Source organism: Oncorhynchus mykiss, chromosome 3 (assembly GCF_013265735.2).
Source record: "Oncorhynchus mykiss isolate Arlee chromosome 3, USDA_OmykA_1.1, whole genome shotgun sequence".
NCBI classification, from domain to species: domain Eukaryota; kingdom Metazoa; phylum Chordata; class Actinopteri; order Salmoniformes; family Salmonidae; genus Oncorhynchus; species Oncorhynchus mykiss.
In genome coordinates this window covers 8,840,035-8,863,301 of record NC_048567.1, presented here as the reverse complement: position 1 = coordinate 8,863,301, position 23,267 = coordinate 8,840,035, and the positions used below count along the sequence as shown (strand labels likewise).

Sequence of the window (23,267 nt, the reverse complement as noted above, 5' to 3'; positions counted from 1 at the left end):
ATTATCCGAAGGACACACAGCTGCCATCACGCAAATATACTCCCCTGTAAACTACAAAGAACATCCTGCAACACTAACGAGCTTAGAGTGCCAAACTATCTCACTGACATTGACCCTTGCATGCACTCCTGCAAAGACAGGAAACACCTGAGCCTAAAGCAGACATTACCAGTCCCTAAATCCACACTTCCTTGACACACATACATTTCATGAGCACTGTACACTCACACTCTACCCCCCCCCCCCCCCTACTGGTCGGGTGCCAAGAGCAAAGGACTTTGCTGTGCACCAATGGGGCTCCTGCTCTGGCTAAAGCAGGCCTGCCTCCAACACTTCAGGACCAGTCAGAAGACCAACACGACAAGACTCCACCTACATTATTCTGTGTATACATTCTGCTGTAAACTCTGGCTGGGCAGCCTAATTATTCTGACTCCTCACAGAGTCATATTGCTTAGGTCCGTGCACGATAAACGGCAGGACAAGATATCTTTGACTCAATAAACTGCCTTTTTGATACACTTGATTCCACTCTGTCCAGCGTTGTTGTTTTGCATTCCCTCTCCAGTATGTAAACACCAACATCGGTGCATGGGGTCTCGATTTCCATTGCTCTCATTCTCATGTCACTGACTTCGGCAGTGCAGCACATTTCAAAGGCAGTTACTAATGTAGGCAGGGCAGGGCAGTGCTCTTTGCCTCGTGCGTGTGTATTTTCACAGTATTTACACCAAATCAAATGTATTCATATAGCCCTTCTTACATCAGCTGATATATCAAAGTGCTGTACAGAAACCCAGCCTAAAACCCTAAAGAGCAAGCAATGCGTCTCTCTCTTAGTAGACGCCGGCGCGTATCCTCATTTGCAATTCCCAGCACTATTTTGTCACGAATCAATTCATCTTTCAATCCCCAGTATTCACAAGTAGCGGATCTTTCTCTCAAACGTGTTACAAAGATGTGTACTGACTCACCCTGTTTGCAGCTTCCGAAAACGAACCAATCGTAAATGACGTTCCTGGTGGGTTTGAAGTAATTCTCCAATGCAATCCAATATAGCCTTTGCATCACACTGTTGTCGTGCTGTGAGGGTGAGTTTGTGCCGGTAGAAATGCCTGCATTCGCTGCCCATTAAACTCCTCAGTTGCCGCTTGGACCTCGTTGGGTTTCTTATGTAAACCGGTTGCCAGCGCATAGTCCTCGAATTCATCCCTGAAGTTGTACCAATTAGTATTCGAGACCCCTGTGAGAACCATGGGATTTGGTGGCGGAATGTTCGCTGCCATAGCGATGGAATATGAGATATCTTTGCCTTCAGCCATCGGGGTAACATTAGGTAGTGATGCTAGCTTGCCAGCTAACAACAAGTTGATCAGTGTTGTGACTAGCAGTAGGAAACGGCGTGTGTTCGCATATGGGACGTAACCGCGCCAATACTGTACTTAGCTACAGAAATAACAAACGTGTGGTTTTCAAGACACTTCTGATACCATGTTTCAGTACGAAATGTTGGATAAAGGAATGAAGACAGACACCAATGTCAAGTTCAATAGCCTTGTTCAAGCATTGTACAAATCCCTACACACGGAGTCCAGGAAACAGTCCGTGTAGTCGATTACCTATCAATTACACTCCGTAACAATCATCCTGGTCATTTCTACTGCCTCTGATCTAGCGGACTCACTAAACCCTAGCTTTGTTTGTAAATTATGTCTTCGTGTTTGAGCGTGCCCCTGGCTATTTGTAAATATATATATTTCTTTAATAGAAAATGGTGCAGTGTGGTCTGCTTAATATAAGGAATTTGAAATTATTCAATTATTCAACTTTTACTTTTGATACTTAAGTATATTTTAGCATTTACTTTTGATACTTAAGTATATTTAAAACGAAATATATATATATATGTATTTGTTTTTTTACTCAAATAGAATTTTACTGGGTGACTTTTACTTTAGTCATTTTTTTATTAAGGTTTCTTTCCTTTTACTCAAATGACATTTGGGTACTTTTTCCACCACTGGTCATTGTATCTATCATGTACATTTCTGCCGCATTTGGTCAAATTGAATGTACATTGGACACCACCCATTTCCTCATCCTTATTACTCCACCCCCTTCACCTGAGCAGGGATATAAGGCCAGAGCTGCTTCATCACCGCACAACTGCAACCTGCAATTCACCTCTTCAATCTACTGCTCCTAAATACTTGTAAGTTCATTTAAGAATTTGAGGTAACTCCTATTTTAACGTGTGTTTTTTAAATTTATGTACATGGAATGGCCAGTTAAATTAGGTCTTAATGAGATGCATTTCTATTACTTTTGTGTATTATTTAGTTGTTTTTTTTACATTTGTCATTTAGAACTGGAATTATCCATTCTCATTATAAAAGGGCTAGTTTAGGCACATTTTCTCTTTCTTCCTTTTGTCTAAATGTGTTTCGCTCCTTCCTGTTTGTGTGGGTGTTTACTATAATAAACAGCAGCAAATAAACAATATAAATTCTCTCTTTCAGAATCATGAGTAAGAACTACATGAGCACCGAGAGGATTCTGCTGAAAGAGGACTACCTCCTCTCCAACAATGGACAATTTAAAGCTATCTTTCAGGTACAATAGTTAGTGAAACACTTACATTTCAATTATATTAACATTAGATATCTGGTCTGCAACTTATTTTGACCTTAGAAATGGTTTTTGTAGGGATGTAACGATTCATGCTGTGATCAGACAGACCGTGTCATTAAATCAATGCTGTGTAATAGATTATGTAGTCAAACTTTCATTATATTTAAAAAATGTTTAATGGGAATGTGTACAACAAAAGTTCAACATTCACCTTCTGCTTCCATTAACGTCAAGCCATCTAGCATACAGTTTGATGCATTCGATAAATCCAACACACCACACAGAACTCACTGCAACTGACTCTGCAACGCAATGCTGCAAGGCGAACACAGGGTTCAATTGGAAATTATGTTGCATATGTTGGATTTATCAAACGTATGCATCAAACTGTATGTGTAGACGGATTGACATTAATGGTAGCAGAAAAAGTTACTGGTAAAGTGAGAGGATTTAACTCTGGTGCCTTCAGCTGAACCTTAATCTTGAAACATTATTTTTTATTCTCTTAGAAATGTCATTGTTTTTGAAAGATAAGCACATTTCTTGTCCATTAAAATAACATCAAATTGATCAGAAATAGGTTCGATTACAGGCTCAAAATGACCAGCAACAAAGAACTTCTGAAACTCGTCAGTCTATTATTATTCTGAGAAATGAAGGCTATTCCATGTGAGAAATTGCCAAGAAACTAAAGATCGAGGCATCTGTTTTTTCTCTAAGTAAGAAAAGCTATTCAAGAATTTACTGGATAAAAAAAAAATGATAATGATCATTCTGATTAATTACACCAACAGAGAAATACTTTTTTTATTTTTTTCTCCTACACAGCAACTGTAGTAGGATAATCATCAGCGAGCATCTTCTGGATCCGAAAAGTATTAAATACGTAAATGTAAATCTTTACCATTACAAATGTAGACAGAGGACAGAGAAAAGCCAACCGCTGATATAATTTGGTATGCCTTTAAGGTGTACATTGGTGCGGCAAGTAGCCCAGTGGTTAAAGCGTTGGGCCAGTAACCGAAAGGTTGCTAGATTGAATCCCTGAGCTGACAAGGAAAAAAATCTGTCGTTCTGCCCCCAAACGAGGCAGTTAACCAACTGTTCCTAGGCCGTCATTGTAAATAAATGTGTTCTGACTTGCCTAGTTAAATACCATTTTTTTTTAACATTAGGGGAATGATAATCTCATAATCTGCAAAAAGTTACATCTGATTTAGAAATTAAAATGCAAGATAAATAAATCACAATCTTAGAAAGCCCATAAATCTTTACAAGATAAAGAAGAAAATAACATTTTCTAAATTTACGCAGGAATACGATCTTTTACTTTTGAAGAGAGCCAACAACTACAGGTTAAACTCAAATAAAGCATATTACTTAATGGAAGATAACCCTGGTAAATATCTCACAAAACGAATACACGCTAAACCAGTTATAATTGTAAAATATACAAATTCATGTTAATTAGAAACAACGCAATTAATGACAATTTTAAAAGATTTATGGAAATTGATATAAATCCGAATTAAACAGTTGGACGAATCCTATAGCCTTAGACTCAACAACCCTGAAGCAATTATCAGCAGACGAAAAATAAATCACTCAACAGGCACCACTAAAAAATAAATATTAGATGCTTTTAAAACATTCGCGTGGAGAAAAAGCACCAGGAATGGCTAGCTTTATCATCGAATTAACTGCTGAATGGACTTAAAATAGATTTCATTTTTATTGTCCAGGTTCACGATCAGAAATAGTTTTGGTAGTTTTTCTTTAAACAATCAGGGTATACTAGATACATGGGCTCCGATATGAGACACAAATGATGTTTTAGTAGGAAACGATATGGTTTGATTAGAGAACGAATTGAGATTCAGTTCGATGCGATATGATTCTATGCACTGTTGCATGAACACATTAATTTCCCATTCTAAATGAATATCTGCTGCTGATGTAGATCATGAGATAGATGTTTTTATTTCACCTTTATTTAACCAGGTAGGCTAGTTTAGAACTGTCACGAACCGGCTCAAAGCCCGTAACAAAAGGGAGACAACGTGGAGATAAGGAGTAACAAAATATATATTTATTAACTAAAGCAACTAAAGTTAGTGAGGGAAATAAGTCTCCAGCTTCAGCGACTTTTAAATTATTATTTTAAATGATTTATTTATTTTGCAATTCATTCCAGTCACTGGCAACAGAGAACTGGAAGGAAAAGTGGCCAAAGTAGGTGTTGGCTTTGGGGATGACCAGTGAGATATACCTGCTGGAGCGCGTGCTACGGATGGGTGTTATCGTGACCAGTAAGCTGAGATAAGGCAGAGCTTTACCTAGCATAGACTTATAGATGACCTGGAGCCAGTGGGTCTGGCGACGAATATGTAGCGAGGGCCAGCCGACTAGAGCATACAGGTTGCAGTGGTGGGTGGTATATGGGGCCTTGGTAACAAAACGGATGGCACTGTGATAGACTGCATCCAGTTTGCTGAGTAGAGTATTGGATAGTCAGTTTTACGAGGGTAAGTTTGGCGGTGTGAGTGAAGGCGGCTTTGTTGCGAAATATAAAGCTGATTCTAGATTTCATTATAGATTGGAGATGTTTGATATAAGTCTGGAAGGAGAGTTTACAGTCTAGCCACACACCTAGAATGTGGACAACTACAAATTCCTAAGTCAGAACCGTCCAGAGTAGTGATGCTAGTTGTGCGGGTGGGTGCGGGCAGCGAACGTTTGAAAAGCATGCATTTTGTTTTACTAGCGTTTAAGAGCAGTTGGAGGCCACGGAAGGAGTGTTGTATGGCATTGAAGCTCGTTTGGAGGTTAGTTAAGTGTCCAAAGAAGGGCCAGATGTATACAGAATGGTGTCATCTGCGTAGAGGTGGATCAGGGAATCACCCGCAGCAAGAGCGACATCGTTGATATATACAGAGAAAAGAGTCGGCCCGAGAATTGAACCCTGTGGCACCCCCATAGAGACTGCCAGAGTTCCGGACAACAGGCAGGGCAGGATGGATATAGGTCTATAACAGTTTTGGTCTAGAGTGTCACCTCCTTTGAAGAGGGGGAGGACCACGGCAGCTTTCCAATATTTAGGGATCTCAGGCGATACGAAAGAGTGGTTGAACAGACTGGTAATAGGGGTTGCAACAATGGCGGCAGACCATTTTAGAAAGAGGGTCCAGATTGTCTAGCCCAGCTGATTTGTACAGGTCCAGGTTTAGCAGCTCTTTCAGAACATCTGTTATCTGGATTTGGGTGAAGGACAAGCTGGGGAGGCTCGGGCAAGTAGCTGCGGGGGTTGCGGAGCTGGTAGCCAGGAGGAAAGCGTGGCCAGCTGTAGAGAAATGCTTATTGAAATGTTCGATTATCATGGATTTATCGGTGGTGACCGTGTTACCTAGCCTCAGTGCAGTGGGCAGCTGGGAGGAGGTGCTCTCGTTTTCCATGGACTTTACAGTGTCCCAAAACATTTTGGAGTTTCTGTTTGAAAAAGTTAGCCTTTGCTTTCCTGACTGACTGTGTGTATTGGTTCCTGACTTCCCTGAACAGTTGCATATTGCGGGGACTATTCGATGCTAGTGCAGTCCGCCACAGGATGTTTTTGTGCTGGTCGAGGGCAGTCAGGTCTGGAGTTCTACATTTTTTTGAAAGGGGCATGCTTATTTAAGATGGTGAGGAAATTACTTTTAAAGAACGACCAGGCATCCTCGACTGATGGGATGAGGTCAATATCCTTCCAGGATACCTTGGCCAGGTCGATTAGAAAGGCCTGCTCGTAGAAGTGTTTTAGGGAGCGTTTGACAGTGATGAGGGGTGGTCATTTGACTGTGGACCCATAGCGGATACAGGCAATGAGGCAGTGATAGCTGAGATCCTGATTGAAAACAGCAGAGGTGTATTTGGAGGGCAAGTTGGTCAGGATAATGTCTATGAGGGTGCCCATGTTTTTGGATTTAGGGTTGTACCTAGTGGGTTCCTTGATAATTTGTGAGATTGAGGGCATCTAGCTTAGATTGTAGGACTGCTGGGATGTTAAGCATTTCCCAGTTTAGGTCACCTAACAGAACAAACTTTGAAGATGAGGGGCAATCAATTCACATATGGTGTCCAGGGCACAGCTGGGAGTTGAGGGGGGTCTATAACAGGCGGCAACAGTGAGAGACTTAATTCTGGAGGGATTCATTTGTAGAATTAGAAGTTCAAACTGTTTGGGCGTAGACCTGGAAAGTATCATAAATCATTATCACTGCTACACCTGGCTATCAGTGGAGTCTTGTCTGGCAGCGACACGGTTAATTCATCATTTACTGCCCTTTGTAAAAACATAGCTGATATGGCTGACTTGCTTAAACAAATGTGGTTTCTACTGATGATTGAGTTGTACAAACTATGGCATAAGGGGACAACGAGCAGATAAGAGGCAATCTGTAATTTCGAGTACAACATTAATGAGCTTTTGAGATGTACAGCGACAGAATTCAGAACATGGGCCGTTCTTACAGCATTCTCCCTGTACACCAAGTCAGTACCATTGGATAAAGAGGGCATATAAGCAGACAATGAAAGCTCTTACAATATTCAATGATTACATTACTCTAAAATAGGCTACATGGGCACCACCAAGTCAGAACAGTAGGGGGGGAAGGGACCAAATTATTAGGGTGAGGCACATGGGCTACTAACATCTTACTACACAAAATACACGTAGTAGTACTTTCTTAGCTACAGTATACATATCTCCCTGTCATATTACATCATTTATTCAGCTACAAACAAGCCATTTTTGGACTCCCCTTGTTGTGCCGTGCTCACTTGAACAGGAAGGGTGGCGCGGCGGTCCTTGTGGGCAAATTTTTCATCAGTCTGGCATTTCCTGGATTTATGGTGCTTTCAAGACAATTGGGAACTCGGGGGGGGGGGGGGGAACAAGGTTGAATCATGACGTCAGTGATCTTCAGGTCGGAGCTCTAGAAAGAGGCCCGAGTTCACAACTTTGAATTCCGAGTTGAATGACCGTTCAAAAATGTATTTTCCCAGTCTGAGCTTGTTTCCCCCCCCCCCCCAGAGTTCCCTGTTGTCTTGATTTCATTAAAGTCTGAGATTTCCAAGTTTCCAGTTGTTTTGAATGCAGCAGAAGGCATGCTGGATTGACAGCATGGCCAATGTATTCAAACTTTTCTGGCCCATGGTGTTGAATGTTTATCCTTTTAAGCTTGGAATAGAGACCCTTAAACCCAGACTTGGACCAAACACCCTCTACTGAATAGCAGGCTAATGATTGCTTTGCAACCACTCATTGTTGAATTTGCATTTTCCAACTTGTGTAATGTTTATGGTTGATGAGCAGCAATACATTTTATCTATAATTTCTCTTCATATGACAAGGATTGAAAAGGATTTGCCAGCAGACTGTCACCGTGATTCATGAAGATGACTGCTTGCTAGCTAAAATTTTGAAAGTATGATGTTGACATGATCAGTCCAATCAAATCTACGGTAGATATAACGTGATTTAACAATTTATCTGTGGCCAACGACCTTGAGCCTTCTTGGATGGGCACTTCTAATGTAACTATGGCAGCACCCATGGGACTTGAATTTGAGGTCTCAATGTATATTTTGCGTTTATGTGGTGTCCCAACGAGTGACAGAACATTGAGCCAATCACTGCACAACTAGAATACATTACCAATCCCTAAGCTCTGTATTTTCCAATGGCTGTCCCACCACCACAGAAAGCAATGAGCTATGCTGAAGCACCTGCATTTTGAAGCTGCCTTACTCAAGAAAGCAAAAAAAGAGACCATGTTTGTATGCGGATTTATTAACTTAATTTAATTTTTATTTTTTACATTGTTTGCAAACTGATATGTGACACGTATTAATGCCAAAATAACATGCAAAACAGGCTCTGCCCTCAATGACGGGTCACCATTGATATGTTACGTTTCCTAATGTGTGTATTCATTTGTGGATGTCCATTATACATTCTGATATGTTACGAATTGCAGATTTTAATTTAGAATGGGAAATTAAAATCTTAGTGCATCGATTTACATCGCATCAAACCAAATCGCATTGATTCATTCTCTAATCAAAACCGCATCGCATTGTTTCAAATGAAAACGTATCATTCCTGTATCATATCGCAGACCAAGTATCTAGATACGTATTGAATGGAATAAATGCACACCCCTAATATTTTGATTTAGCTGACGAACACTTGCCGCGAATATTGAAAAATAATTTGGGAAATATTTTTCACCCTAAACTTTAAGTAATCATTTAAGTGGATGAAAGGAATGCACAGCAGTACAGTGGTCATCTGTCTAACATGTTTATATGCAAATACATTTTCTCTTTGCAGACCGATGGCAACTTTGTGCTCTATGGTTGGGGTCGGGTTGTCTGGGCATCAAACACTGTGAACAAAGATGCTCAGAGGCTCATCCTCCAAAAGGATGGAAACCTGGTCATCTACACCAAACAGGACCATCCCATTTGGTCAAGTAACACCGCCCGTTGCAACAATACACAGAGAGGCCACCTCACCCTCACTGACAAAGGTACCCTGGAGCTCTATAGAGACCGAGAGGTGATCTGGACATCGTAACATCGACCAGCCCAACAATGCACAAAGAGGTCACCTCACCCTCCTTGACGAAGGTGCCCTGATGCTCTACAGTCACAGAAATGTGGTCTGGTGCTCTCGTGAGGACACTAGTAATGAGGCAGAGTAACAGCTTCACTTGACCATACCTGTCTACATCTACCACTAAACTGTATTCAAAAGCCTAAAGGCTTTTTAACTCTTTGATTTGGTCAAATAAAACTGTATTGACTTAAAGTAGTCATTTGTGTTGTAATTATGTGCATTGTGTCAGGTACTCTCTATATTCAAAAGACAAATATCACTAACTTTTCATGAAGAAAATGGCTGTATTGGCTCATATAAAAGAGAACATGAGATCTGACTGTTTTTCATGTATATTTTTATTATGAAAGACACTATCATGCATCACAACAGAATCATTTATGGAGGGACACATACACAACTGCAACGTTATAATCCATGTAAAAAATCCATTTTAAAGTGGTCAAAGTAGTCAACTGAGTGGGGATTCCTATGGAATCTGTTGGCGTTTGTCCCATAGAGAATTCTAGTGGCCTTGATGTCGCATGGGCAGCACCATCGAGGGCTTCCGCCATTTTAAAGTGGTCAAAGTAGTCAACTGAGTGGGGATTCCTATGGGTTATAGCCTCAATGGCACTGCCCATGCTGTCACAGATATAAAGATGAGTCCTATCTCTATGGGTGAGTGGGAGGGTGTGGGCCCATGTGTGATGTTACAGGAAGGCACACAGTCTCTCCAGTACAGAAGGGTTTCTGTTGCTGAGGAAGATCAGTTCTTTCTTCCCTTCCTCTGTCTGACCTTATAGAGAGAAATCTCTCAATCAGTTCAACATGTCATAATCTAAACCATCACAAACAGTGGTGAAAGTGAATATCTCTTACTGTGTGGGTGTTGTAGCCAGTGGCGGTCCAGGTAGTAGAGGTAACAGCTCTCAAACTCCTTCTCACTGTAGAGGGAGACTGGTACTGGGATAAATGGGTCCATGCTGTCAAAGCCCTCCTGTAGGAGGAACAGAGGATAGATGTTTTTAATATGTGAACTTCTGTTTCTATATGCATCATCAGTCAAATGGGGCGGCAGGGTAGCCTAGTGGTTAGAGCGTTGGACTAGTAACCGGAAGGTTGCAAGTTCAAAACCCCCGAGCTGACAAGGTACAAATCTGTCGTTCTGCCCCCGAACAGGCAGTTAACCCACTGTTCCTAGGCCGTCATTGAAAATAAGAATTTGTTCTTAACTGACTTGCCTAGTTAAATAAAGGTTAAAAATAAATAAATAAACACATCAGAAGGGTCTTGTCCAAAAACATCTACATCATTCCCTTGTTAGCCCAGATCAATAGACACCAAAGGTTAGAGGTAGTTTTTGGACTGGACATACAACAACATTAACCAGGGTGTAATCATGACCACTGACCTCTCCCAGCAGCTCCTGGGGCAGGTAGGCAGAGCTTGGAGCGTAGAGAGATCCTGTCTGAGACAGCGTGGCGATGACCGCCCCTCCACACTGAGGAGAGAGAGAGGAACAGAGGTGTAAATCACAATTGTCTAATGTCTATTACACAGAGGATAACCACCATGCAGTTCTCACCCAGTCATTGTTGATCATCTTCCTCAAGTTATGAACCAACGTCAACTCCTCTGGAGCCACCTGGCAGAGAGGAGAGACACAGAAAAAGTAGAGAGAGAAGGGAAAAGTGACAGGGGAGAGAAAGGTCAGTCAAGTAAGCAATCTTTACACAGAAATTACAAAGGCAAAAATGGAAGCAATAGAAATCAACATTTTTTATAGATCCACAGTGAGGTGAATGAATGTATTAGTGTATTAGTACAGGGCTCTTGTCCTCCTTCTTGAGCGTGGTCCTTCCCCAGAGACCGTTGACTCCATCAACAGCCACAGCCAGCCTGAAGCCCCCCTCTGTCCCCCCAGCCTGTAGCCTCAGCTCCTTTAGAACTGCCCCCACCACATCACTGCTGCTCTTCACACGAGACACTCCCTGGGGTGAAAAAAACACAGCTTAACAATGATACGTGGTATGAGATTCTTAAGAGAAGTGCACTGAACCAATTATGTTTCAGAACTGGAGCCCAGAAGTAAGGCGTCCACATGAAAACAGTAGGGATTCTGCAATAAAGTCTTTGTTGTCATTCAACAAGAGATTACTTGTTTTCATGCACATTTTTTTATTGAAAAATACTGCACAATACATCTTAGTTAAATATAAAATTGCATGACTAAGATCGCCTTGGCAAAAACGTCATAACAGATTAAGTTATTTTAGATTAATTCTGACTACGGCATCTCAAAAATGGACAAACAGCACTATTAACACTCATTTTTCAAGTGAAGGTCTTAAGGGAGCATGCGAGCACACTCGTTCGGTTCGCCTAGCCAAGTTCGGCCAAACTGAAGGATGCTGACGCCTTAATAAAGGGCACGTTGACACTGGACTCACCATGTCCACCAGCTCCCCTAGTGGCTGTCCCTCCTCAGTGCTCTCTCTCTTAGTCCACACGTACCGCTGCCTCAACTTGATCTAAAACAACAAGGGGAGACACAGTCACAAATACAGGATGCCTCAAGGAGTAAAAATATGCTTAACAACTGTGTGCAATAGTATTTAAAATGACATCTCTGTACCCCACACACACAATTATCAGTAAGGTTCCTAAGTCAAACAATGAATTTCAAGCACAGATTCAACCAAAGGCCAGGGAGCTTTTCCTATGGTTCACAAAGGGCACCTATTGGTAGTTGGGTAAATATACAAATAAAACAGACATTGAATATCCCTTTGAGTATGGTGGAGCTATTATTGATGCACCATCCAAAGTGTAAAATTAAACCCACAACGATACAGGCGGCAATCCTAACGTAGTTTCCGGAGAGGCAGGAACCGCTCAGGGATTTCACCATGAGGCGAATCGTGATTTAAATAAAGTTTGAGTTTAAAGGCTGTGATAGGAGATAACGGAGGATGGATCAACATAGTAGTTATTTCACAATACTAACATAATTGATAGTGAAAAGAAGGAAGCCATCCTGTTTGCAATAAGGCACTAAAGTAGTACTGAAAAAATGTGGTATGAAATTAACTTTTTGTCCTGAATACAAAGCGTTATGTTTTGGGTAAATCCAACACAACAAACACATCACTGAGTATCATGTCATATTTTCAAGAGTGGTGGTGGCTGCATCATGTTATGGGTATGCTTGTCATCGGCAAGGCCTCAAGTTTTTTTTAGGATAAAAAGAAACAGACATTGGGAAACAAACAAAGCCAAATAAACACTGGAATTGCTTACCAAGATGACATTGAATGTTTGAGTGGCCGAGTTAATTTTTTTTTTAAAGAATAGGCAAATATTGTACAATCCAGGTATGCAAAGCTCTGAGACTTACCCAGAAAGACTCACAGCTGTAATTGCTGCCAAATGTGATTGACATGTATTAACTCAAATCAAAATATTAATTTTTTTATTTTCCATGAATTAAAAAAATAACATGTTTCTTCCACTTTGAGAACTTGTGTAGATCGTTGACAGAAAACAACAATTAAATAAATTTTAATCCGGCTTTGTAACAACAAAATGTGGAAAAGGTCTAGGTGTGTGAATAGTTTCACTGTATCTTACTTCTAATGTTAGGATTAGGGGATGGTAAACTGATCCTAGATGTGTTCCTACAGGCAACACATACAGTGCCAGTCAAAGGTTTGGACACACCTACTCATTCCAGGGTTTCTTTCTTTCTTTCTTTTACTATTTTCCACATTGTAGAATAATAGTGAAGACATCAAAACTATGTAATAACATATGGAATCATGTAGTAACCCAAAAAGTGATTACAGCTTTTTGGGTTTGTACGGTGTGCAAAGCCTTGACAGTTTTGCACACCGTGTGTCCAAACTTTTGACAGGCACAGGTACCTGGCGCCCACTATCTATCTGAGGAGGAGGGGCTACCTTGGAGAGGAAGTTTTCATTGGTGGTTCTGAAGTTGCGTAGCCAGTTGGAGGCCTGTATTGGCTGGTCAAAGCGGGAGGCGTGGTAGGAGGAGGGCAACAGCTCCTTACAGTTCTTCACCCACAGGTGGGCTATAGAGAGGAGATTATTATCATAATCATTATTATCATCATCATTATTTTGGGTGTCTGTGTGTATGCCACGTCGGGGTGTGTGTGTGTTACTCACCATCTGGTATGTGTAGTACTAGCCATCCCTGTGTGGAGCAGTAGTGGACAGTATGACAGAGAGACATGGTCTTCCCACTGCCCTTCACCCCATCTACACAACCAGTCAAGGTCAACACCAACATAATTCAACACAATACAGGTAGACAACACAGGTCATAGAGAGGTACAGGGATGACTGTGTACAGTCGTGGCCAAAAGTTTTGAGAATGACACATTCATTTCCACAAAGTTTGCTGCCTCAGTTTGTATGATGGCAATTTGCATATACTCCAGAATGTTATGAAGAGTGATCAGATGAACTGCAATTAATTGCAAAGTCCCTCTTTGCCATGCAAATTAACTGAATCCCCCCCAAAAAAATTCCACTGCATTTCAGCCCTGCCACAAAAGGACCAGCTGACATCATGTTAGTGATTCTCTCGTTAACACAGGTGTGAGTGTTGACGAGGACAAGGCTGGAGATCACTCTGTCATGTTGATTGAGTTCAAATAACAGATGCTTACCTGCAAGGAAACACGTTCCGTCATCATTGCTTTGCACAAAAAGGGCTTCACAGGCAAGGATATTGCTGCCAGTAATATTGCACCTAAATCAACCATTTATCGGATCATCAAGAACTTCAAGGAGAGCGGTTCAATTGTTGTGAAGAAGGCTTCTGGGCACCCAAGAAAGTCCAGCAAGCGCCCGGACCATCTCCTAAAGTTGATTCAGCTGCGGGATCGGGGCACCACCAGTACAGAGCTTGCTCAGGAATAGCAGCAGGCGTGTGTGCATCTGCACGCACAGTGAGGCGAAGACTTTTGGAGGATGGCCTGGTGTCAAGAAGGGCAGCAAAGAAGCCACTTCTTTTCAGGAAAAACATCATGGACAGACTGATATTCTGCAAAAGGTACAGGGCTTGGACTGCTGAGGACTGGGGTAAAGTCATTTTCTCTGATGAATCCCCTTTCCGATTGTTTGGGACATCCGGAAAAAAAGCTTGTCCGGAGAAGACAAGGTGAGCGCTACCATCAGTCCTGTGTCATGCCAACAGTAAAGCATCCTGAGACCATTCATGTGTGGGGTTGCTTCTCAGCCAAGGAAGTAGGCTCACTCACAATGTTGCCTAAGAACACAGCTATGAATAAAGAATGGTACCAACACATCCTCAGAGAGCAATTTATCCCAACCATCCAGGAACAGTTTGGTGAAGAACAATGCCTTTTCCAGCATGATGGAGCACCTTTCCACAAGGCAAAAGTGATAACTAAGTGGCTCAGGGAACAAAACATTGATATTTTAGGTCCATTGCCAGGAAACTCCCCAGACCTTAATCCCATTGAGAACTTGTGGTCAATCCTCAAGAGGCAGGTGGACAAACAAAACCCCACAAATTCTGACAAACTCCAAGCATTGATTATGCAAGAATGGGCTGTCAGGATGGATGTGGCCCAGAAGTTAATTGACAGCAAGCCAGGGCAGATTGCAGAGGTCTTGAAAAAGAAGGGTCAACACTGCAAATATTGACTCTCTGCATCAACTTCTGGTAATTGTCAATAAAAGCGTTTGACACTTATGAAATGCTTGTAATTATACTTCAGTATTCCATAGTAACATCTGACAAAAATATCTGAAGACACTGAAGCAGCAAACTTTGTGGAAATTAATATCTGTGTCATTCTCAAATGTTTTGGCCACGACTGTATATTAAATGTGTAAAGGTACACTGAGGTGTGATCAGGTATATTAGGTAGGGTAGGATACAGAGTAGGTAGCGCAGGGTGGGCTTGCTGTAGTCAGCTCTCTTCAGGTGAGATATCAGCTCCAGAGCAGGCTGCCTCACCATCACACAGCCCTCGTTAAACGTCTTCACCTGGACACGGGTACAGACAGTCAGTCATACTGTAACACACACACACACACACACACACACACACACACACACTACCTGTTGTTGGTATCGTGGAGGCAGGCCATGGGGGAAGACAGTGTGGAAGTGGGAGGGGGGCACAGTGTAGTACTGCCCCTGGTGCTGTTCTGACTGACAGTCCTGGGGACAGAGGGAGATTAAACATCAGTACCCTCCACACTTATTACCACATGCTACAGAATAAAGTGTGGTTGATTATTCCACCTACCGGGTCGTTCTCCTGTGTTCTGAAGATGGAGAATGTCTCCGGTCTCATCTCCATGCCAACCGCCTCCTGCTGCTGGCCACACCCACTGCCATGGAGCGGTCGCACCTGCGCTACCTGTCCGTGACATCATCACATTCCACAGGTAAGAGGCAGGTGTAGAGCGTCTATCATAGTCCAAAACGTGTACGCCTAAGCACAGCAGTGTTCTAGAATTTAGGACCGTTAGAATGAACTACAGTACAGTGGTGAAGCACAAAACACATTTTTACTAGTACCAGAAAGACATCTCCAGAAAGACGTGTACTGTATATGTAGCGCTGACCTTTCAAAATGCATTGATCACATGGAAACTGACATCCCAATGCATCTTAAATGTTAATAAATATTCATAGCTAGCACTAGCTCAAGATGTCCTCTTAAGGAGCCTAACCTCCCTGTTACTCCTTAAGGTCCAAGGACCTTCTGTTATTTTCAGAGGTAGACTGGCTCTGGCAGCCAAAACCATCTAAACGCCAATCGATTCTCAAATGAACCGGCCTCCCCTCAGCGGCCTCCACTGCTGTATATTGTTTTTAACATTTTTATTTCACCTTTATTTAAACAGGTAGGCAAGTTGAGAAGAAGTTCTCATTTTCAACTGTGACCTGGCCAAGATAAAGCCAAGCAGTGCGACACAAACAACAGAGTTACACATGGAATAAACAAACATGCAGTCAATTATACAATAGAAAAAAGTATATATACAGTGTGTGCAAACGAGGTAGGATAAGGGAGGTAAGGCAATAGATAGGCTATAGTGGAGAAATAATTACAATATAGCAATTAAACACTGGAGTGATAAATGTGCAGAAAATGAGTGTGCAAGTAGAGATACTGGGGTACAAAGGAGCAAAATAAATAACAGTATGGGGGATGAGGTAGTTGGATGGGCTATTTACAGATGGGCTATATATAGGTGCAGTGATCTGCTCTGATAGCTGGTGCTTAAAGTTAGTGAGGGAGATATGGGTCTCCAGCTTCAGTGATTTTTGCAGTTCATTCCAGTCATTGGCAGCAGAGAACTGTAAGGAAAGGCAGCCAAAGGAGGAATTAGCTTTGGGGATGACCAGTGAGATATACCTGCTGGAGCGCGTGCTATGGGTGGGTGCTGCTATGGTGACCAGTGAGCTGAGATAAGGCGGTGCTTTACCGGCGCCGACAGAGATGGTCACCTTGCTTCGCGTTCCCTGGAAACTATGCAGTATTTAGTTTTTTTACGTGTTATTTCTTACATTGGTACCCCAGGTCATCTTAGGTTTCATTACATACAGTTGAGAAGAACTACTGAACATAAGAGCAGCGTCAACTCACCATCAGTACGACCAAGAATATGACTTTCCCGAAGCGTATCCTGTGTTCTGCCTTCCACCCAGGACAATGGATTGGATGCCAGCCGGCGACCCAAAACAACGACGTCGTAAAAGAGGCAAACGAGGCGGTCTTCTGGTCAGGCTCCGGAAATGGGCACATCACGCACCACTCCCTAGCATACTACTCGCCAATGTCCAGTCTCTTGACAACAAGGTTGATGAAATCCGAGCAAGGGTAGCATTCCAGAGAGACATCAGAGACTAACGTTCTTTGCTTCACGGAAACATGGCTCACTCGAGAGACGCTAACGGAGTCGGTGCACCTAGCTGGTTTCTTCACACATCGCGCCGATAGAAACAAGCATCTTTCTGGTAAGAAGAGGGGCAGGGGGGTATGCCTTATGATTAAAGAGAAGTGGTGTGATCATAACAACATACAGGAACTCAAGTCCTTCTGTTCACCTGACTACCAAGGGAATTATCTTCAATTATAAATCACAGCCGTATATATTCCCCCCCAAGCAGACACATTGATGGCCCTGAACGAACTTTATTTGACTCTATGCAAACTGGAAACCACATATCCTGAGGCTGCATTCATTGTAGCTGGGGATTTTAACAAGGCTAATCTGAAAAGACTCCCTAAATTGTATCAGCATATCGATTGCGCAACCAAGGCTGGTAAAACCCTGGATCATTGTTATTCTAACTTCCGCAACGCATATAAGGCCCTCCCCCCACCCTCCTTTCGGAAAAGCTGACCACGACTCCATTTTGTTGCTCCCTGCCTACAGACAGAAACTAAAACAAGAAGCTCCCGCGCTCAGGTCTGTTCAACGCTGGTCCGACCAATCTGATTCCACACTTCAAGACTGCTTCGATCACGTGGATTGGGATACGTTCCGTATTGCGTCCAACAACAACATTGATGAATACACTGATTCAGTGAGCGAGTTCATTAGAAAGTGCACTGACGATGTCGTACCCATAGCAACGATTAAAACATTCCCAAAAAAGAAACCGTGGATTGATGGCAGCATTTGCGTGAAACTGAAAGCGCGAACCACTGCTTTTAACCAGGGCAAGGTGACCGGAAACATGACCGAATACAAACAGTGTAGCTATTCCCTCCACAAGGCAATCAAACAAGCTAAGCGCCAGTATAGAGTCAAAGTAGAGTCGTAATTCAACGGCTCAGACACAAGAGGTATGTGGCAGGGTCTACAGTCAATCACGGATTACAAAAAGAAAACCAGCCCCGTCACGGACCAGGATGTCTTGCTCCCAGACAGACTAAATCATTTTTTTGCCCGCTTTGAGGACAATACAGTACTACTGACACGGCCCGCAACCAAAACCTGCGGAATTTCCTTCACTGCAGCCGATGTGAGTTAAACATTAAACGGGTTAACCCTCGCAAGGCTGCAGGACCAGACAGCATCCCCAGCCACGTCCTCAGAGCATGCGCAGACCAGTTGGCTGGTGTGTTTACGAACATATTCAATCAATCCTTATCCCAGTCTGCTGTTCCCACATGCTTCAAGAGGGCCACCATTGTCCCTGTTCCCAAGAAAGCTAAGGTAACTGAGCTAAACGACTACCGCCCCGTAGCACTCAGTTCCGTCATCATGAAGTGCTTTGAGAGACTAGTCAAGGACCATATCACCTCCACCCTACCTGACACCCTAGACCCACTCCAATTTGCTTACCTCCCAAATAGGTCCACAGACGACGCAATCACAATGCCCTAACCCATCTGGACAAGAGGAATACCTATGTGAGAATGCTGTTCATCGATTACAGCTCAGCATTTAACACCATAGTACCCTCCAAACTCATCATCAAGCTCGAGACCCTGCGCAACTGGGTACTGGACTTCCTGACGGGCCGCCCCCAGGTGGTGAGGGTAGGTAACATCTCCACCCCGCTGATCCTCAACACTGGGACCCCACAAGGGTGCGCTCTGAGACCTCTCCTGTACTCCCTGTTCAACCACGACTGTGTGGCCATGCACGCCTCCAACTCAATCATCAAGTTTGCGGACGACACTACAGTGGTATGCTTGATTACCAACAACGACGAGACGGCCTACAGGGAGGAGGTGAGGGCCCTCAGAGTGTGGTGTCAGGAAAATAACCTCACACTCAACGTCAACAAAACAAAGGAGATGATTGTGGACTTCAGGAAACAGCAAAGGGAGCACCCCCCTATCCACATCGACGGGACAGTAGTTGAGAGGTTAGTAAGTTAAGTTCCTCGGCGTACACATCACGGATAAACTGAATTAGTCCACCCACACAGACAGCGTCGTGAAGAAGGCGCAGCAGCGCCTCTTCAACCTCAGGAGGCTGAAGAAATTCAGCTTGTCACCAAAAGCACTCACAAACTTCTACAGATGCACAATCGAGAGAGCATCCTGTCGGGCTGTATCACCGCCTGGTACGGCAACTGCTCCGCCCACAACCATAAGGCTCTCCAGTGGGTAGTGAGGTCTGCACAACGCATCACCGGGGGCAAACTACCTTCCCTCCAGGACACCTAAACCACCCGATGTCACAGGAAGGCCATAAAGATCATCAAGGACAACAACCATCCGAGCCACTGCCTGTTCACCCCGCTATCATCCATGCACTTTTTATGAATTTATTTGCAAATTATGGTGGAAAATAAGTATTTGGTCACCTACAAACAAGCAAGATTTCTGGCTCTCACAGACCTGTAACCTCTTCTTTAAGAGGCTCCTCTGTCCTCCACTCGTTACCTGTATTAATGGCACCTGTTTGAACTTGTTATCAGTATAAAAGACACCTGTCCACAACCTCAAACAGTCACACTCCACTATGGCCAAGACCAAAGAGCTGTCAAAGGACACCAGAAACAAAATTGTAGACCTGCACCAGGCTGGGAAGACTGAATCTGCAATAGGTAAGCAGCTTGGTTTGAAGAAATCAACTGTGGGAGCAGTTATTAGGAAATGGTAGACATACAAGACCACTGATAATCTCCCCCGATCTGAGGCTCCACGCAAGAACTCACCCCATGAGGTCAAAATGATCACAAGAACGGTGAGCAAAAATCCCAGAACCACACGGGGGGACCTAGTGAATGACCTGCAGAGAGCTGGGACCAAAGTAACAAAGCATACCATCAGTAACACACTACGCCACCAGGGACTCAAATCCTGCAGTGCCAGACGTGTCCCCCCGCTTAAGCCAGTACATGTCCAGGCCCGTCTGAAGTTTGCTAGAGAGCATTTGGATGATCCAGAAGAAGATTGGGAGAATGTCATATGGTCAGATGAAACCAAAATACAACTTTTTGGTAAAAACTCAACTCGTCGTGTTTGGAGGACAAAGAATGCTGAGTTACATCCAAAGAACACCATACCTACTGTGAAGCATGGGGGAGGAAACATCATGCTTTGGGGCTGTTTTTCTGCAAAGGAACCAGGATGACTGATCCGTGTAAAGGAAAGAATGAATGGGGCCATGTATCGTGAGATTGAGTGAAAACCTCCTTCCATCAGCAAGGGCAATGAAGATGAAACGTGGCTGGGTCTTTCAGCATGACAATGATCCCAAACACACCGCCCGGCAACGAGAGAATGGCTTCGTAAGAAGCATTTCAAGGTCCTGGAGTGGCCTAACCAGTCTCCAGATCTCAACTCCATAGAAAATCTTTGGAGGGAGTTAAAAGTCCATGTTGCCCAGAAACAGCCCCAAAACATCACTGCTCTAGAGGAGATCTGCATGGAGGAATGGGCCAAAATACAGTGTGTGAAAACCTTGTGAAGATTTACAGAAAACCTTTGACCTCTGTTATATACCCTTTGTTGGCAATGAAAAACTTTTGTTATTGACCAAATACTTATTTTCCACCATAATTTGTAAATAAATTCATAAAAAATCCTACAATGTGATTTTCTGGATTTTTTTTCTTCTAATTTTGTCTGTCATAGTTGAAGTGTACCTATGATGAAAATTAGGCCTCTCATCTTTTTAAGTGGGAGAACTTGCACAATTGGTGGCCGACTAAATACTTTTTTGCCCCACTGTATATAGTACAAGTGAAGAGTTGAGCCACGATTACTCATTTAAGGCTCTTTATTTTCACTATTTTCTACATTGTAGAATGATAGTGAAGACATCAAAACTATGAAATAACACATGGAATCATGTAGCAACCAAAAAAGGTGTTACATTTTATATTTGAGATTCTTCAAAGTAGCAATCCTTTGCCTTGATGACAGCTTTGCACACTCTAGGCATTCTCTCAAACAGCTTCACCTGGAATGCTTTTCCAACAGTCTTGAAGGAGTTCCCACATATTCTGAGCACTTGTTGGCTGATTTTCCTTCACTCTGTGGTCCAACTCATCCCAAACTATCTTAATTGGGTTGAGGCCGGGTGATTGTGTTTTGGCCAGGTCATCTGATGCAGCACTCCATCACTCTCCTTCTTGGTCAAATTGCCCTTACACAACCTGAAGGGGTTTTGGGTCATTGTCCTGTTAAAAAACAGATGATAGTCCCACTAAGCCCAAGCCAGATGAGATGGCGTATCGCTGCAGAATGCTGTGGTAGGCATGCTGGTTAAGTGTGCCTTGAATTTGAAATCAATCACTGACAGTGTCACCAGCAAAGCACTCCCACACCATCACACCTCCATGCTTCACGGTGGGAACCACACATGCTGAGATCATCCGTTCACCTACTGTGCATCTCACAAAGACATGGCGGATGCAACCAAACATCTCAAATTTGGACTCATCAGACAAAAAGGACAGATTTCTACCAGTCTAATGTCCATTGCTCGTGTTTCTTGGCAAAAGCAAGTCTCTTCTTATTGGTGTCCTTTAGCAGTTGTTTCTTTGCAGCAATTCAACTTGGTCTTTTACCAAATAGGGTTATCTTCAGTATACCACCCCTGCCTTGTCACAACACAACTGATTGGCTCAAATGCAGTAAGGAAATAAATTCCACAAATAAACTTACCAAGGTATACCTCTCGATTGAAATGCATTCCAGGTGACGATGTCATGAAGCTGGTTGAGAGAATGGCAAGTGTGCAGAGCTTTGAGCTTTTCATTGTTTTGATGTCGTCACCATTATTCTACAATTTAGAAAATAGTAAAAATAAAAACCCTGGAATGAGTAGGTGTCCAAACTTTTGACTGGTACTGTATTTTTTTTTTTATTGTTTCTCGCTGATATGCAAGATAAGGAAGTGATGCAGGTTAATGTTCAGACTGAGTGTTGGGGCTCTTAACTAAACATCCCCATACAGAAGATGCCTTATGTGTAATGGAAATGAGAGTTGAGTCAGCACATAACAATTAGGTATAAGGGACTATAGTATTTGTGCAAGCCTCAAGCTCTCTTCATTCTATTAATCAATCAGACACTTACCGACAGTTGTAGCTGCTTTGTGTGATGTATTGTTCTCTACCTTCTTGCCAATTTGTGCTGTCTGTGCCCAAAAATGTTTGTACCATGTTTTGTGCTGCTACCATGTTGATTTGTCATGTGTTGCTGCCTTGCTATGTTGTTTTCTTAAGTCTCTCTTTGGGAAGCTTTTTTGCCTTTTTGGTAGGCCGTCATTGTAAATAAGAATTTGTTCTTAACCGACTTGCCTTGTTAAATAGAATAAATAAAGCTATGAATGTCATGGGATCTTGCACCATGGACTCACCGTTTGTCGTAATCTCAAGGATAGTCTGTGAAGGGCCATGGTCTGGAACATGAATAAGTACATAAACCCAGGTCAGTTTACACAGTTACACTGGTGCCATCTGTACTATTGCAGGGGCGACCTTCACTGTAAAATAATGACTATGTTATTAGGACTAGCAATGTAATCTAAACTCAATAGCTAGCTAACCTTGCATTAGCTAGCTAGATATCTGCTAGCAAGACACTGCAACATGCATCCTTGTTTTACAGTAACGTTACACTGCAGCAAGACTACAACAACTGTAGGTACACAACAACAATTTACCAACCAATTAATTCATTAAATTCCAAATGAAAATCCAAACAGGCAAGGTCATGTAGTTTTAGACGGTTCAGGTCTATTTTGAAAACACAGAAGAGTTGCACAATTTCGGTCGAACTGTCACGGTGCTAAATCCGTGGTAGTCGCCATTTTGGTTTGTAGACGAAGGATGTTACGTAGAGAGCTCAAATATGCGCATCGTTTGCGCAAATCCAGATGTCATCCACAGTTTTTTTTAGAGCTAGGTGGTCTTATTTAGAACCAGTCCGATTTAAAAATAATAATAATAATCTATATATACAAAATAAATAAGAGTCTACAGTTGGATAACCGAATGGTGGGTG

General features: G+C 42.7%; 2 protein-coding genes across 5 annotated transcripts; one reads left to right on the top strand and one right to left on the bottom strand.

Moving 5' to 3' along the window:
* The first annotated feature begins 1,070 nt into the window (after nucleotides 1-1,070).
* Nucleotides 1,071-9,487, top strand: LOC110516769 (mannose-specific lectin). 2 transcript variants are annotated; one of them, XM_036967991.1, is made up of 4 exons: nucleotides 1,071-1,091; nucleotides 2,132-2,235; nucleotides 2,520-2,613; nucleotides 9,005-9,487. In XM_036967991.1, the coding sequence occupies exons 3-4, from the start codon at nucleotides 2,524-2,526 to the stop codon at nucleotides 9,248-9,250; spliced, it is 336 nt and encodes a 111-aa protein (XP_036823886.1). In that variant the 5' UTR covers nucleotides 1,071-1,091; nucleotides 2,132-2,235; nucleotides 2,520-2,523; the 3' UTR covers nucleotides 9,251-9,487. The 2 variants fall into 2 exon arrangements, with proteins under 2 accessions (XP_036823886.1, XP_036823894.1); XM_036967999.1 differs by lacking the exon at nucleotides 1,071-1,091 and having other exon boundaries at nucleotides 2,132-2,212.
* Nucleotides 9,488-9,612: 125 nt separating this feature from the next.
* On the bottom strand, nucleotides 9,613-23,112 carry LOC110520850 (28S ribosomal protein S29, mitochondrial). Of its 3 annotated transcripts, none has more exons than XM_036967950.1 (13): nucleotides 22,931-23,112; nucleotides 22,621-22,662; nucleotides 15,582-15,695; nucleotides 15,392-15,493; nucleotides 15,208-15,316; nucleotides 13,462-13,554; nucleotides 13,234-13,364; nucleotides 11,725-11,805; nucleotides 11,101-11,265; nucleotides 10,860-10,919; nucleotides 10,686-10,775; nucleotides 10,154-10,271; nucleotides 9,613-10,070 (listed from the first exon to the last, which is right to left on the bottom strand). In XM_036967950.1, exons 2-13 carry the CDS (start codon nucleotides 22,657-22,659, stop codon nucleotides 9,985-9,987), a joined length of 1,188 nt encoding a protein of 395 aa, XP_036823845.1. In that variant the 5' UTR covers nucleotides 22,660-22,662; nucleotides 22,931-23,112; the 3' UTR covers nucleotides 9,613-9,984. The 3 variants fall into 3 exon arrangements, with proteins under 3 accessions (XP_036823845.1, XP_036823841.1, XP_036823850.1); XM_036967946.1 differs by having other exon boundaries at nucleotides 22,621-22,746; nucleotides 22,931-23,094; XM_036967955.1 differs by lacking the exons at nucleotides 22,621-22,662; nucleotides 22,931-23,112 and adding an exon at nucleotides 16,932-16,986.
* Nucleotides 23,113-23,267: the final 155 nt, after the last annotated feature.

Excerpts from the sequence above, each read along its gene's own strand:
- LOC110516769 (XM_036967991.1), top strand. The coding sequence starts at position 2,524 with ATGAGTAAGAACTACATGAGCACCGAGAGGATTCTGCTGAAAGAGGAC. Across the intron at positions 2,614-9,004 it reads AATTTAAAGCTATCTTTCAG|ACCGATGGCAACTTTGTGCT; the intron begins GTACAATAGTTA and ends TTCTCTTTGCAG.
- LOC110520850 (XM_036967946.1), bottom strand. The coding sequence starts at position 22,683 with ATGTACTTATTCATGTTCCAGACCATGGCCCTTCACAGACTATCCTTG. Across the intron at positions 13,365-13,461 it reads AGTACTACACATACCAGATG|CCCACCTGTGGGTGAAGAAC; the intron begins GTGAGTAACACA and ends TCCTCTCTATAG. Across the intron at positions 10,071-10,153 it reads CTGGCTACAACACCCACACA|GTCAGACAGAGGAAGGGAAG; the intron begins GTAAGAGATATT and ends TCTCTCTATAAG.